This window comes from Mandrillus leucophaeus, unplaced genomic scaffold (assembly GCF_000951045.1).
Source record: "Mandrillus leucophaeus isolate KB7577 unplaced genomic scaffold, Mleu.le_1.0 Scaffold10, whole genome shotgun sequence".
Classification (NCBI taxonomy): domain Eukaryota; kingdom Metazoa; phylum Chordata; class Mammalia; order Primates; family Cercopithecidae; genus Mandrillus; species Mandrillus leucophaeus.
Genome location: NW_012098098.1, coordinates 6057097 through 6071772, shown reverse-complemented (window position 1 = coordinate 6071772; position 14676 = coordinate 6057097). Strand labels below are relative to the sequence as shown.

The 14676-nt window shown below is 61.8% G+C and overlaps 2 protein-coding genes and 1 long non-coding RNA gene across 3 annotated transcripts in view; all 3 read left to right on the top strand.

The window, feature by feature from the left end:
- Positions 1-6945, top strand: part of MVD (mevalonate (diphospho) decarboxylase) — an 8937-nt gene extending 1992 nt beyond the window's left edge. The window contains 10 exon segments of the mRNA XM_011971847.1: positions 66-136; positions 769-883; positions 1215-1361; positions 2496-2697; position 2699; positions 3066-3140; positions 3379-3597; positions 3991-4106; positions 5600-5711; positions 6397-6945. Of these exon segments, the coding sequence (XP_011827237.1) occupies positions 2606-2697; position 2699; positions 3066-3140; positions 3379-3597; positions 3991-4106; positions 5600-5711; positions 6397-6477 (696 nt within the window). The 5' untranslated portion in view covers positions 66-136; positions 769-883; positions 1215-1361; positions 2496-2605 and the 3' untranslated portion in view covers positions 6478-6945.
- An 871-nt stretch (positions 6946-7816) lies between these two features.
- Positions 7817-13539, top strand: LOC105533389 (cytochrome b-245 light chain). Its single transcript, XM_011971833.1, has 5 exons — positions 7817-7936; positions 11211-11280; positions 12148-12222; positions 12493-12576; positions 13192-13539. Exons 1-5 carry the CDS (start codon positions 7879-7881, stop codon positions 13289-13291), a joined length of 387 nt encoding a protein of 128 aa, XP_011827223.1. The 5' UTR covers positions 7817-7878; the 3' UTR covers positions 13292-13539.
- Positions 8801-10315, top strand: LOC105533386. The gene is made up of 3 exons (XR_001005111.1): positions 8801-9678; positions 9816-9884; positions 10167-10315. It is a non-coding gene; the product is annotated as an uncharacterized LOC105533386 (long non-coding RNA).
- Positions 13540-14676: the final 1137 nt, after the last annotated feature.

The following is a 14676-nucleotide window of genomic DNA, read 5'->3' as shown; positions in this document are numbered from 1 at the left end:
GTGGGGAATACTGGGGGAGGGTGGGCCGGGAAGCCCACCGGCCTGGCCCTGGCTGTTCATTACAGGGGGCAAGCGCGATGAAGAGCTGGTTCTGCCCATCAACTCCTCCCTGAGCGTCACTCTGCACCAGGACCAGGTACGTGTGGACTGACGACAAAACACCACAGTGCCATTTCCAGAACGTTTGTAGAACAGTTGGTACCAGCTGGGTGCAGTGGCTCACATCTGCAATCCCAGCACTTCGGGAGGCTGACGTGGGAGGATCTCTTGAGCCCAGGAGTTGGAGACCACAGTGAACCATGATCACGCCACTGCACTCCAGCCTGGGTGACAGTGAGACCCTGTCTCTGAAACCAAAAAAAAATTCGTGCCTTTTTACCTCAAGGCTAGGATGAGATGGCTCAGCGACGACTCCCGGCAGCGCGCAGTGTCTGTTTCATCTCCCAGTGTCAGGAGAGCTCAGCACAGCACACACGTGCCCCCAGGTCTCATCACACATGTGCACACTGTGCCCCAGGGGCTCCCTTGGGAGTCCCTGTCTCTTTATTCAGGACAAGGCCTAGTTGCTCCACAAGGTGTGGCCCACGCTTTCCTCCGCCACAGGCTTCCCCACTGCCCAGCTAAGGCTGGCCTTTCCCCCCCGCCCGCCCTCAGCAGGGGGGCCTTGCTCGAGTGGGCAGCCACGAAGCGCTCTCAGTAGAAAGGGATACCTGGCTGGCATCGGTCCTCAATGCTGGCCTCTGAGGTGGCCCTGGATTTCCTTTTCAGTTAAAAACCACCACAACAGCCGTCATCAGCAAGGACTTCACCGAGGACCGGATTTGGCTGAATGGCCGGGAGGAGGACGTGGGGCAGCCGCGGCTCCAGGCCTGCCTGCGGGAGAGTGAGTTGGGGTCCCCGCAAGCCCATCCCTTCCTGTTGTCAGCAGGGTCCGAGCATCCAGAAAGCGCTTCTGCCTCTGGGCCCCTCCTGAGGCAGCAGGCGACGTGGCTGGGAACCAGACATGCCCACTGGACCCCCAGCTCCAGGGCAGTGGCCCCACTTCAATTCCCGCTGGGCTTGGGTCAGTCTAGGGTTTTCCTGGGGAAGAAACTCTTCATGAGGAGTCTGGCAGGCAGAGGCCTGGTGTTCAGCTGTGACCTGGGCAGGTGGGCAGGAGCAGGGCGGGCAGGGTGCTGACGGCTGGGCCACACGCTGTCTCATTGTCTCTGCAGTCCGCCGCCTGGCCCGGAAGCGGAGGAACGCGTGGGATGGGGACCCACTGTCCTCCAGCCTCAGCTGCAAAGTGCACGTGGCATCGGTGAACAACTTCCCCACAGCTGCAGGCCTGGCCTCCTCGGCGGCGGGCTATGCCTGCCTAGGTGGGTGCCCACAGAGACATGCAGGGGTTCTGGGCTGCGGGCATAGGAGCCGCTTCATGCTCTTCCCGGGTCAGGGGGCCCACTGCCGGGCGTGGCTGAACAAGCATCCCACACCCCAGGCTTCCCTGGCCTCTCTGGAGTTGTTCAGTCTCTTCCCAGAGCGTATCTGAACATTTTCATCTTCCAGTTGCAGCTGGCGCGGGGCTCTCGCCTGTGATCCTAGTACTTAAGAGGCTGATGGGGGAGAATCACTTTAGTCTAGGAGTTCAAGACCAGCCTTGGCAACATAGTGAGACCCCCATCTCTACAAAAAATAGAAACATCTTCCAGTTGCTCCTTGTGGAGCCCCTCTAGGTCGTCAGTGATAGAAACCACTTCAGACTGGCTCAGACCTAAACTAGCGATGGTTTTGCGGCTCACATAACTGAGGATTCCAATGGGCACAGCTGGTTACAGGCGCCACCAGACCCAGCTCTCTGCTGGCCCCAGGCCACCTTCTGGCGGCTTCTCACCCAGTGTCAGAGCCCGTTCCCATGGTGGTCTCACAGTATCTTCACCCTCAACTCCAGGGATGACGCTTCCTGGCCCACCTGGGCTCCAGTGCCTTCCCTGAACCACCCTCAGTGACCAGGGCCATGGGTGACCAGACCTGGAGGTGGGGTCGCCCTGCTGGAGCCCTGTGGACCGAGGGGAGAAGGTGGCTGCTGTGCTGGGTGGGCAGGGGCATGTCTTATGGAGCCCAGCTCTGTCCTGGCATCAGTCCCTGCCCCACACAACCTTAAAATTCCTTCCCACCCTCAAAGCTCAGCTTCGGTGTCCCCCAGGGGACCCTCTCTCCACATCCCCCAGGGGGCTTCCCGCTCTGCCGCAGGTACCTTTTGTCACCTTTGTCTCAGGCCGCAAGCTCTGCAGGCTGTGAACAGAGTGTCCAAGAGCGGAGGGCGCTCTTAGTGGAGGGCGGGGACGGATGGCTGGGTTGGTGAATGCTGCCCTCGAAGGCTGATGGCCCAGAAGCCCTGTCATCTGGAAATCCCCGTTTGCCGTGGGGTGTGTGACATTCCCGGGGCAGTGAGCTGTCAGGGAGCACAGCCCAGGCAGCTCTGAGGACCCTCCCCGGAATCCCCATGCCTGCAGCCTACACCTTGGCCCGTGTCTACGGCGTGGAGAGTGACCTCTCAGAAGTGGCTCGCCGGGGCTCAGGCAGCGCCTGCCGGAGCCTATATGGGGGCTTTGTGGAGTGGCAGATGGGAGAGCAGACTGATGGGAAGGACAGCGTCGCCCGGCAAGTGGCCCCCGAGTCACACTGGCCTGAACTCCGCGTCCTCATCCTTGTGGTGAGTGGGGCGGGTGGAGCAGCAGCCGGGTGGCCTCTGTCCCTAGTCAGGGCTGCTGCTGGGAGCAGGGATGAAGGCATCCCATCCAGGCTTTGCTTGGCTCCTGGGGTCAGTGGATGCTAAAGAAACAGACGTGTGGTCGAGTGCTCAGGAAGTGCTCCCACGTGGCGGGCGCCACCACCCACTGGGATCTAGAAGTTGCCCCTATGTCGCCCCTGCTGTGGCCGGGAGGCCTCCGTGGCCAGGCAGGTGGCACTGACTCCCACCCCCGCTGCCTGCATTGGCTGAGGGAGAGCTGAGTGTTTGGGACTGAGGTCCTTGGGGCTGGCCTCCTGCAGGGTGTGGCCCAGGCTGTCTCTCCCTCGTGCAGGTGAGCGCTGAGAAGAAGCCGACAGGCAGTACTGTGGGCATGCGGGCCAGTGTGGAGACCAGCCCCCTGCTGCAGGTGAGGCCAGGAGCAGGTGGCCCCGGGGCCCTGGGAGTCATGCTTGTGCCCGACTCTGCCCTCAGCCTCTGTCTGGGCCCAAACGTTCTCACACCTGCGGCAGCCCCGCCAAGACCAGGTGGAGGAGCCACATGCAGAGATGGGGCTTGAGCTGGGCTGCCAACCCTGGAGACCCTCCTGGAACCCTCTGCTGTCGAGACCCCCAGCGGCTCCATGGGAAACACCCCGTGCCTTGCAGTTCCGGGCCGAGTCTGTGGTACCGGCGCGCATGGCGGAGATGACCCGCTGCATCCGGGAGCGAGACTTCCCCGGCTTCGCCCAGCTGACCATGAAGGACAGCAACCAGTTCCACGCCACCTGCCTCGACACCTTCCCGCCCATCTCTTACCTCAATGCCGTCTCCTGGCGCATCATCCACCTGGTGCACCGCTTCAACGCCCACCACGGGGACACCAAGGTGACGCGGGCTGGGAGGGCAGAGGCTGCGCTCTCGCGCTGTGTCGCGTGTCTAGGCTTATGCTGCCGTGGAGACGGTCCCGGGAGCCGCGTGCAGGGTGATCTGTGTCTGAAAGCTCGGCCCTGCTGTGTGCGGAGCTCACTGACCATCCGGGTTCTTCTGTTTCGTTTTGTTTCTTGACTTGCTCGGGTCACAGCCCCACCACCTTTTTCCTGGGTTCACAGGCAGAGGTGTCAAGTACCAGGCACTTGGGGTCACAGCTCCACTCCAGTGTGGCCCTGAGGGCCTAGACTGAGCTCTTGGAGAGCCCAGGGCCCCCTGGCAGACCAGAGGGTTGAGGGGACAAGGGCCAGGCACCACGTGAACAGCCGGAGTGACTGCTGTGGGTTCCAGGTGGCGTACACCTTTGACGCGGGCCCCAATGCCGTGATCTTCACCCTGGACGACACTGTGGCTGAGTTTGTGGCTGCTGTGAGGCACAGCTTTCCGCCGGGCTCGAACGGAGACGCGTGAGTGTGGACCCTTCCCCGCCGCCTCTTTGGGAGACGGTGCCAGGAACCCTAGTCGGAAGAGACGGAGGCACCTGAAGGCTGTGACACTGAGACGGGGAGTCCCAGGGCAGGTGGCAATTCCCCGAGTGTGGGAGCCACGGATAGGGTGTTCCCACAGAGCCATCCCACAGCCCACGTCCACCGGGAAAAAAGAGAGGCCGTGCAGGCGTGTGTGAGACGCACCCACCTCCTGAGAGACGGCATCCCCTGCAGCTCAGAAGCCCACAGGCCCTTATCCTATAGAACAGTGGCTTCTGAGGAAACACATGTGCATTCCCAGGAGCGTGCACAAGTGTCTGACATTTTGAAGGCAAGGAGTCAAAGCCCCCGACTGCCTTCTTACCGAAGTGAGTTAGAGGCGGTCAGGGCGGCTGGGTGTTGACCCCGCCCCTGCAGTTGGGTGTCTTTTCTGGGGTGGGGTCGTCTGGCAGCTGCATCCTGGCGCCACAGAGCCCCCATGTACACCCTCCTCGGTGCACAGCGTGGCCCAGCCTCCTTTCGCTCCTGGGCTGTTGATTTCTTCCCTCCCGCTGTTTTAATGGAGCCTGATTCTCAATGTGAGGGGTGCCTCCTGTTTAAGGGTGTCTGGAAGCGTGGGGGATGGGCATCTGTCCTGGGTGGGAGCAGTAATACCCTCTACTGGTCAGGGGCTGCCCTGTGGGATGGACTCGGACCCGCGCCCCAGGACTGCCCTCCTGGGAAGCACCAAGCTCGTGGCTTCTGCTCCGGGTGGGGCTTGCAGGCTTCCGTTGCTCTGCAGAACACAGTGACAAACGCACCAGCTTGAACTGGGCACTTCCCTAAGCTGTTACCCCATGGGGCGTGGCAGCAGCCTTGGCCAGACGTGGGTCCAGCCTGGGCATAGCTATTTACCACATAACCTAAAATTCACTGTCTCAGCCATTCCAGAGCATACAATCCTGTCGTGTTGAGGACACTCACAGGGTTGTGCAGCCACCACCTCGAGCCACCTCCTTAACTTTTTCATCACCCCTAAAAGAAACCTGTCACCACAGCGGCCACCTGCCATCTCCCACTCCCTGAGTCCTGACAGCCAGCAATGCATTTCCCATCTCTGGACTTGCCTGTTCTAGACGCTTAGAGAAATGGAGGTTGGCTGGGCGCGGTGGCTCACGCCTGTAATCCCAGCACTTTGGGAGTCTGAGGCAAGAGGATCACGAGGTCAGGAGATCTAGACCATCCTGGCTAACACGGTGAAACCCCGTCTCTACTAAAAATACAAAAAAATTAGCCGGGCGAGGTGGCGGGTGCCTGTAGTCCCAGCTACTCAGGAGGCTGAGGCAGGAGAATGGCGTGAACCCAGGAGGCGGAGCTTGCAGTGAGCCAAGATCGCGCCACTGCATTCCAGCCTGGGCAACAGAACGAGACTCCATCTCAAAAAAAAAGAAAGAAATGGATGTGTTCACCATGCCCCTGCCCTGCTTTTCCAGGTTTCTGAAGGGGCTGCAGGTGAGGCCGGCCCCTCTCTCAGCTGAGCTTCAGGCTGCGCTGGCCATGGAGCCGACGACCCCCGATGGGGTCAAGTACATCATTGCCACTCAGGTGAGGCCTGGGGCTCGGCTGGTGCTCTCGGGGTTTCCTTTCTTGCCAGAGGGGCCTGCCCAGCCCCCAGGGCCCTTGCAGGCTCAGCCCGGCTCCCTGTCCCTATCCCTACTGTGTCTCAGGCAGGAAGCCAGAAAGCCTTTGTTCATTTGCTCTCAAAGTGGACATTACAGGCCACTGGCGATACTCAGAGCAGCAGGGCTGGGCTGGGGGTGGAAGGGCGAGTCTGACACAAGCTCCCAGGGAGACAGGTGGGGAGCATCAGGCCCCTGAATAGGGAGCGCTTGGGGTGGGTGCTTCTGGGGTCCCTGGGCCCCGCACCCCAACAGACCAGGGTTCCTGCTCTCCGACCTGCCCCGAGAGCCAAGCCTGCATCCAGCGATCACGGCCGCCCGAGCTGTTGCCTCCCCCTTCCTCTCAGGGGCCACATGCACAGGCTGCCTGTTTCCAGGCTCTGTGGTTCTCTGTCCACCCTATGACGGAGGCAGTGCCCTGGGCGGGGGCTGGCAGCTGGCGGGGCGGCTGTGCCTGAGGGAGCTGCGTGTGGGTGGTTTAGCTTCTGACCAGGACCCACCAGAAGGGCGGGGGCACACCGCTACCCTCCTGTGTCTGGCCCCCTACAGATGCTGGGCACAGGATGAGGTGCTGCCATTCCTGGTGACCTGACACGGATCTCTACCCCCAGGTGGGGCCAGGACCCCAAATCCTGGACAACCCCAGCGCCCACCTCCTGGGTCCTGACGGCCTGCCGAAGCCAGCTGCCTGACCGCCTCAGCAGGACCGCACGCGCGTGGAGAAGGGGTGGCCTCGCCAGAGCTAGGGAGCGGGTGTGGTGGGCTCCGGACTACTGGGACATGTGGGTGGTGGCTTGTCCCGGGGCCCATGGACAGCTTGCTGTGGGGCCGTGCAGGGAGCCCTGCAGCTGCCCAGGTGTCAGGAGAGGTCCCTGCCGAGTGCTTCAGCTGCCCCAGGGCTTTGCCAAGATGGGATGGGGTGGGTATGAGAGCTGGCAGAGCCTCGGTGCAGCAGGGCTGAAGGGCTCTCTCACCCCAGCTCCAGCTGCTCCCAGTTCTCTGAGACGGGAGCTCAACGGGGAGGTGATGTCCCTCCATCGGACTAGGGAAGGGGTCACTGTGCTGGGAGCAGCCTCCTCGGGCCTCAGGAAACCACCAAGTGCCTTAGATGGTGGCTGCCCACAGCACTTCTGCTGAGACCCTGCCCCAGGCCTAGGTGTGGCTGGAATGGTGGTAGGAGTGGGCACCAGTGTGGCCCTGGTGGCCGTGGGGAATAAACCAGCATTGCTGCCTCCTGCCTTCCGCTGTTTTTCTGTTTCATAAACCAGCATTCCGGAGTTCCTGTTCTGAGTGACCCTGGGACCTGCCAGGGAGTCCCGGTGTGCCCCATGAGGGCCTAGGAGAGGGGCAGGCTGGACAGAGCCACAGAGGGGCTCCCCTCACACCCCACATTGGCTCAGGTGGGACCCTCAGGAGCAGCCCCCGGTCTAAAGTCTTCCCATGGGCGCTGGGCTCACCACCCCCACGCCAACCCCTGCGTCCTGTCTCCAGGCCAGAAATGACGGGGCCGTCCCTGCATTCTGTGCTTTCCCAGTTGTGCACATCCTGTCCCCTCCCTCGAGTATCAGTCACAGTCCAGTGGCATGGTGTGGGGAGCCCCCCCGCAGTGTCTAACCCAGGCCACGCCTGTGCCAGCCCAGAGCCAGGGGGAGGAAATGGGGGCTGGGCCTTTGGTCCCCATGGGGAGGCCACCCTCGTCCTTGGTAGCATCAGGGTGCAGAGGTGTTCCCGGGCTGTAGGAGTGACCCCTCTGCTATTAATAGAAGCCTTGTTGACACGGGACCCTCAGTTGGGTCCCGGGCGTTGGGCAGGGGAATTTGTCAGTGCTTGAGAGCTGAAGCTGGGAAGCCCTGGGGAAGCGCGCTCCCCGCCTGGGCTGGGGCTGCTGAGCAGGGCCCCTCCTATGCCTCGGCGGGGTAGAGAGGGCGGGGACAGAAGGCTCCGGGGCAGCCCTGCACCCTACAGACGCAGGTCTCCGCCCAGCCGCGGTCACCTGGGGGTTTGGGGGCAGGGCCTGGGCGGAACGGGATTCGGCCGGGAGCGCAGGGGCGGCAGTACGCGCCTACCAGTGTCCCGGCAGGGTCCGTGCCGCCATGGGGCAGATCGAGTGGGCCATGTGGGCCAACGAGCAGGCGCTGGCGTCCGGCCTGAGTGAGTGCGCGGCAGGGACGGTGGAGGCTGCAGCCTGGAGGGGTATCCCAAGACCCCAGCCGGGACCTCGGGCTACTTACAGGGCGGGGAAGTGGGGCGCCAGGCGGCCCAGGGTCAGGCCAGGAGGGTGCGGGGAACAGGGGCGGGACCCTCAGGGCGCGGGCTGGAAGGAGTTCTGAGAACCCCAGCAGTCCCCTTGCAGACCCTGCGGAGCGCGGCGCCCCTCCCCCATTCCCTCCCTCGGTCCCCCGACTCCGCGGAGGAGGAAGTTGCAGCGCAGGGGAAGAGGCGGTTCAGCCCTGGTGGTTTCCGGGGTCGCCGCCCCAAGCCCCCAAATGGGGGCTCTGGCCTGGGCGTCGGGAGAAGCTCCCCTGTCCCTCGGTAGCCAGCTGGGCTGCGAGTCGCCCTCCCTGGGCTTGGGGTGGGGAGTGGGCTCTTCATGCCCCGGGGCTCAACCCTCCCCATCTGGAGTCTGCGCTGGAGGCGGCCTGGGATTACACGAGGCGCTGAAACCACCCAGTGACGGCCCTGCCCAGCCCAGCTGCTCAGGCGCTTTGCTCTTGGGGTGGGATGGCACCGACCCCAGTCACCCTGCTGCGCACTTGCTCAGAGGTTCCGGTGAGGGCAGCAGACTCCATTTCGAAATGGACCCTCTCAGGACCAGAGCCGGGGAGTGTCCGGCCCAGGCCGGGTGAGGCTGGGTTCAGGCGGGGTCTGAGGGCAGAGGCACCAGCGCGGCAGCTCCAGGAAGGACCTGCACCCGGTGGGGAGGAGTGCCTGGGAAGGGCCTGGAGGCTGAGGGTGAGGAGGGGCCCGCTGCCACCACTGCCCTGGGGCTCTGAGCGCCCTACTGGTTGTCTGGAGTGCGTGGCAGAGACCTCAGGGTGGGAGGCCTGGAGCATGGGGCCCTGCAGCCTGTCCCACCGCCTGCTTCGAGTCAGCGGCCAAGATCTCGGTAGGTCAGTTCAGACAGCTCTCCCCAGAGCCGCCCCTTGAGACTGTCACCCTGCCTGCCCCGCACTCCCTACAGGAAATAGAGGGTCTGAGGGCACTCAGCTGGGAGCCAGGAGAGCTGGGCTCTAGTGTGGCTGCCTGCTGAAACCCTCCAGGGGCTCCTGGCCCAAAGAATTAGAGCGGGACTGGACGCCCTGCGTTGCCTGCCCTGGCCTCCCAGCTCTCTGGCCCCCTCCTCCAGCTGCCGGTCTTCCTTTCTGTTCCTAGATCTCCTGAGCTTGCCCCAGGGCCTCTGCACAAGCTGCTGCTTCTGCAGAGCCTCATGGCTGTCTCATTTCTCAATTCAAATGTCACCCGATCGGGGAGGTCTTTCCAGAGCGTGCAGCCCCGGGAGGCAGCTGACCCAGAGAGAGTGGGGCCTTGACAAAGAGTCCCCCCCGTACACAGCAGGTGCTCTGTCACTGTGGCTGGGTGCCAGAGTACATCCTCAGCCCTCCCTGGTGGCACCAGCGGCAGCTTTGCAGCCTCTTTCAGATGGCAGGCTTGGGACCAGGACGGTCCCCCAAAGATGCACGGACAATAGGCTGAGTAGACCCAAGGACACTGCCCTCCCCTCCTCCAACACAGACAGGCAAACCCAGAGAGTTAATGTGTAGCTGGGCTCAAACCAAGGATAGGAAATCTTCAAACAAGACCATGTGGAGGCAAAAACAGAATGGCTGGCAGGGCAAGGTGGCTCATGCCTGTAATCCCAGCACTTTGGGAGGCCGAGGCGGGCAGATCACGAGGTCAGGAGATCGAGACCATCCTGGTTAACATGGTGAAACCCCGTCTCTACTAAACATAAAAAAAATTAGGCCGGGCGCGGTGGCTCAAGCCTGTAATCCCAGCACTTTGGGAGGCCGAGACGGGCGGATCACTTGAGGTCAGGAGATCGAGACCATCCTGGCTAACATGGTGAAACCCCGTCTCTACTAAAAATACAAAAAATTAGGCCGGGCGCGGTGGCTCAAGCCTGTAATCCCAGCACTTTGGGAGGCCGAGATCGAGACCATCCTGGCTAACCCGGTGAAACCCCGTCTCTACTAAAAATACAAAAAACTAGCCGGGCGAGGTGGTGGACGCCTGTAGTCCCAGCTACTCGGGAGGCTGAGGCAGGAGAATGGCGGGAACCCGGGAGGCGGAGCTTGCAGTGAGCTGAGATCCGGCCACTGCACTCCAGCCTGGGTGACAGAGCGAGACTCCGTCTCAAAAAAAAAAAAAAAAAAAAAATTAGCCACGTATGGTGGCGTGCACTTGTAGTCCCAGCTACTTGGGAGGCTGAGGCAGGAGAATCGCTTGAACCTGGGAGGCGGAGTTTGTAGTGAGCTGAGATCACACCACGGAATTCTAGCCTGGGCAACAGGGCAAGACTTCATCTCCAAAAAAAAAAAGAAAGAAAGAAAGAAAGAAAAATAAATAAAATAGTAGGAAGGACCAGGCGCCGTGGCTCACGCCTGTAATCCTAATACTTTGGGAGGCCAAGGCGGGTGCATTCCCTGAGGTCAGGAGTTCGAGACCAGCCTGGCCAATGTGGTGAAACTCCGTCTCTAATAAAAATATAAAAATCAGCTGGGTGTGGTGGCGGGCGCCAGTAATCCCAGCTACTCGGGAGAATGAGGCAAGAGAATTGCTTGAATCCGGGAGGCAGGGGTTGCAGTGAGTCAAGATTGCGCCACTGCACTCCAGCCTGGGTGACAGAGCGAGACTCCATCTCAAAAACAAGAGAAAGAAAAAAAAAAATAGTAAGGGGGAATATTGGACAATACCCACCCCCCACCCCGAAAAAAAAGGTGCAGAAATAGCCACATCAGACGAAACCGAAATTAAGGCGAAATAGCTGACGGGTTAAGAGGAACTCCGTATCAGGAGGAAAGAGACACCCCCAAGATGCAGAAACCACACTCGGCCTATTGGCTTTCAGTGCATCAAAGACTCATGGTGACAAGGGGTCCATCGGGGGTCCCAGAGCCCAGGGGCACAGGCCCACTGGGGCCTGCAGGTCGAGCCGTCCCTGGCTGCTCCTGGGACCTAGAGCCCGGACATGTCCAGCACCCCTCCGCCAGCCCGTGCGCCACAGTCTCTGCTCTTCACCAGCGCAGAGGGGTGCCTCCTGGGGGTGTCCCTGACCCTGTCACTGTGCTGTGGGGATGGGGATGGGGATGGGGATGGGGATGGGGAAGCTCTGGGTGGCCTGATGGCCCACAGGAGGTAGAGAAGGGGAGTGGCCCAGGCCCCCAGGACGGGAGTCCCACAGTACCTGACCCACTTCTCCCCACAGTCCTCATCACCGGGGGCATCGTGGCCACAGCTGGCCGCTTCACCCAGTGGTACTTTGGCGCCTACTCCATGTATCCTTCCACCTAAGGCTGGGGCGGGTGGGGAACGCCCAGGGCAGAGCCAGGGAACCACTTCACAGTGAGCTGTTCGCCTCCGCTCCCCGCCCCCGCAGCCAGGCTGGGACACAGGGTGGGCTGTCCACGGGTTGGGCAGCCTAGGCCCCAGCAGCCAGGCTCCTCGCCTGGGCCATGTGGTGGTCAGCGGCAGACCCCCAGTCTGAGTCCTGGTGAGGGGTGGGCAGGGGGTGTCACCAGAGGGCCAGGGCCAGCACTGAGGCCTCCCGGTTGGACTGCTGGGATCCTGTCTGCCCCCTCCTGTCAGTCAGCCCCCTTGCCCGGCCCCTCCACCTCCTTTGCCCCATCTCAGCCCAGCCGTACCTTGCGACAAGCAGCATTGGGCAGGGTGGTGGGAGGGCGGGCGTGGGCAACCCCGAGTGCCTGACCTATTGGAACCTCCCGTGGCTGCCTCCTGGCTCTGTGACCTCAGGCAGTGGCTGCCCCTTTTTTTTTTGAGACAAGGTCTCGATCTGTGCCCCAGGCTGGAGTGCAGTGATGCAGTCATGACTCATGGCAGCCTCCACCTGGGCTCAGGCCACCCTCTTACCTCAGCCTCTGGAGTAGCTGGGACCGCACACGCACACACCACCGCACCTGGCTGACTCTTAAATTTTTTGTAGAGATGAGGGTGTCACTGTGTTGCCCTGGCTGGTCTCAAACTCCTGGGGCCTCCAGTGATCCTCCTGCCTCAGCCTCCCAAAGTGCTGGGATTCCAGACGTGAGCCACTGTGCTCGGGCCCTTCTCTGTGTTGTCTTCAGTAAAGAGGGTTCCCTGTGGCCCCCCAGGCCGAGCTGGGCTGTTCCTTAACCACATGGCTTCAGCGTGGCGGGCGTGTTTGTCTGCCTGCTGGAGTATCCCCGGGGGAAGAGGAAGAAGGGCTCCACCATGGAGCGCTGGTGAGTCTCCCCCTCCTGCTCTGGGGTCTCTCCCGCGGCTGCGGGGCCAGGCAGGGCTCACAGGGTCGGTACGTGGAGCCTAGTTCCTCACTCAGAGGCTCCGGAACCAATTCTTTGGTGCTTGTGGGCAAACCAAGGCCAGTGCCTGCCCTGTGTGTTTTCTGGGAGGAAAGAGGCCTGGGTGCCCTGGGGTCGTCGGCAGGGCAGCAGGGGAGTCCCGAGTGCTCGGAGAGGCCCAGCCGCGCTGTCTCCCCTTCCTCCCTCCCCCAGGGGACAGAAGTACATGACCTCCGTGGTGAAGCTGTTCGGGCCCCTCACCAGGAATTACTACGTTCGGGCCGTCCTGCACCTCCTGTGAGTCCCCACCCTTCACCCCCTCTCGGGCTCAGGGGGGCTTGGAGCCGACCCTCCCCCACTGTCCCACTGGCCGGGCTGCCTGGACAGAAGCCACCCCCTACTTACCTCGATGTTTTTCCAAACAAAAATTCGGGTTCCCGGCTCTGGCAGGGCCCCCGGAGTCCGTGTCCGCTGTCTAGTGTGCAGGATTTGTAAGGATCCTCCCCAAACCTGAGTAGCTGCGATCCTGTCTGGAGTCAGCAGGCCCTGCTGGGGGGTCTTGCCTTAGCTTCCTGGTAGGGTGGAGGATTCCGCACTGTGTGTCTGGTGGTTGCTGCCGGCCGAGGCCAGGACACCGGCACGGGGCTGCCCTGCAGCTGCTGGGGGTTCCTCTGAGCAAGTGCCCCCGAGTCGCTCGCATCCACATCAAGGCCAAGAATACCCAGGACCGAAACAAGCCCTGGGCCGCACACATCCCCTGGGTCTGTGGTCTGCCTTGTCCTGAGACTTTGCAGCCCTAGGCCGTGCACGCCTTGTCCTGAGACTTTGTGGCCTTGGCCCCCAGACCTGGGGCTCCATTCCCCTTTCTGAGTGCCCTTCTGTGTCCCTGCCTCCCACCCCCCACTCCCCCAGGCTCTCGGTGCCCGCCGGCTTCCTGCTGGCCACCATCCTCGGGACTGCCTGCCTGGCCATCGCGAGCGGCATCTACCTGTTGGTGAGTGGCGCCCTCTGAGGTTAGCCCCAGCCACCCCCACCCCCTGCCCTGACACCCTCGGACATACGTGGCCCTTGAAGCCAGCTCTGTAGGCTGAGCCGAGGCTGGGAGCAAGCGCGAGCGCGGGCGTGTGCTCACAGCACCGCCGGGACGCAGCAGTTGCCGCTGCCGTTTTTGGCGCGTCTGGTGTGTTGGGTCATTTCCCTGCATTTCTTCATCAACCCGCACCACGGCCCTGGGAGGGGTACTGGTGTCCCCACTTTGCAAAGAGGCGGAGGCGCAGGGAGGTGCTGCGGCTGGCCTGGGGTCGTGCAGCCGGCAGAAGGCTGTGCCTGGGCTTGGGTCCATTTATCAGGCTTTTCTCACCTAAACCCTATTTGCGCTGATTCGTGGGCGGTGCCAGGATGCACGCAGTCACGCAGGTATTTTCTTAAACTGCCGACACCTGGGTTTGGTTTAGGAACACAGCACCCTGTTAGAGGGCTGCCCATCCCATGGGATACAGTGATCGTTCTGAGAGGCCAGGGATGGGTGGGGGGACAGGGCGTAGCCTGGCCAGGCCTTGGGTGAGATGCCCTCTGCCTACCCTGGGCTCCGGAACAGACGGCTGCAGGCCACCTCGTACTGCAGAGGTCTCTGAGTGGACAGAGCCCTCAGACTTTGTTTATTTAAATCCTTTTGTCCCTAGAGGCGAGTGCCTCCTGCCCACAGAGGCAAACGCACACTAAACCAAACCCAGGTGCCGGCAGTTTAAGAAAATGTCTGCGTGACTGCGTGCATCCTGGCACCGCCCACGAATCAGCGCAAAGTGTGTGTGCGGTGTTAAATGTGCAGTACTTTCTGCGTGTGCCTTCCACGTATGTAAGTGGAGTTCTGTTTCAAGGCTCATTGACCTGCCACCGGCCTCTCAGGGCTCTCCTTTAGAATCCCTTCCTCTTGCCAAGCGCTCATCTGGGCTGTTGCTTTGTTCTCCAGGGGCCACCCACATGCCCCCTGGCTCCTGCTACCACATACAGCTAGCGCGCTCCTGGAGACCTCAGTAGGAATTCCTTGTGCTAAACCCAGAGAGGAATTGCTGGGTCAGGCATCAGCCTCTGTACCGTTGACCCTGCTGGGCTCAGCTGCTCTCCAGCAGACAACCTACCACCAGCCGTGCCGGCCCCATCGCCCCCACCTGGCGCACAGGGCTTTCTCCCACGCTTGGCAGTTCCACAGCATGAGGCTGGCCGTGCGGAGCTTGGACTTGCTCTTCTCTGACTGTGGATTTGCGCTGTTGGAGTTTCTTCTCCCTTGAGTTGCCTGTTCTTATCCTTTGTCCATTTTTCTATTGTGGTTTTTGTCTTTTTCTTAAGTTGCAGGAATTTCACGTGTTATTTTAGCTACTGAGCCTTCGTAACCTTTAG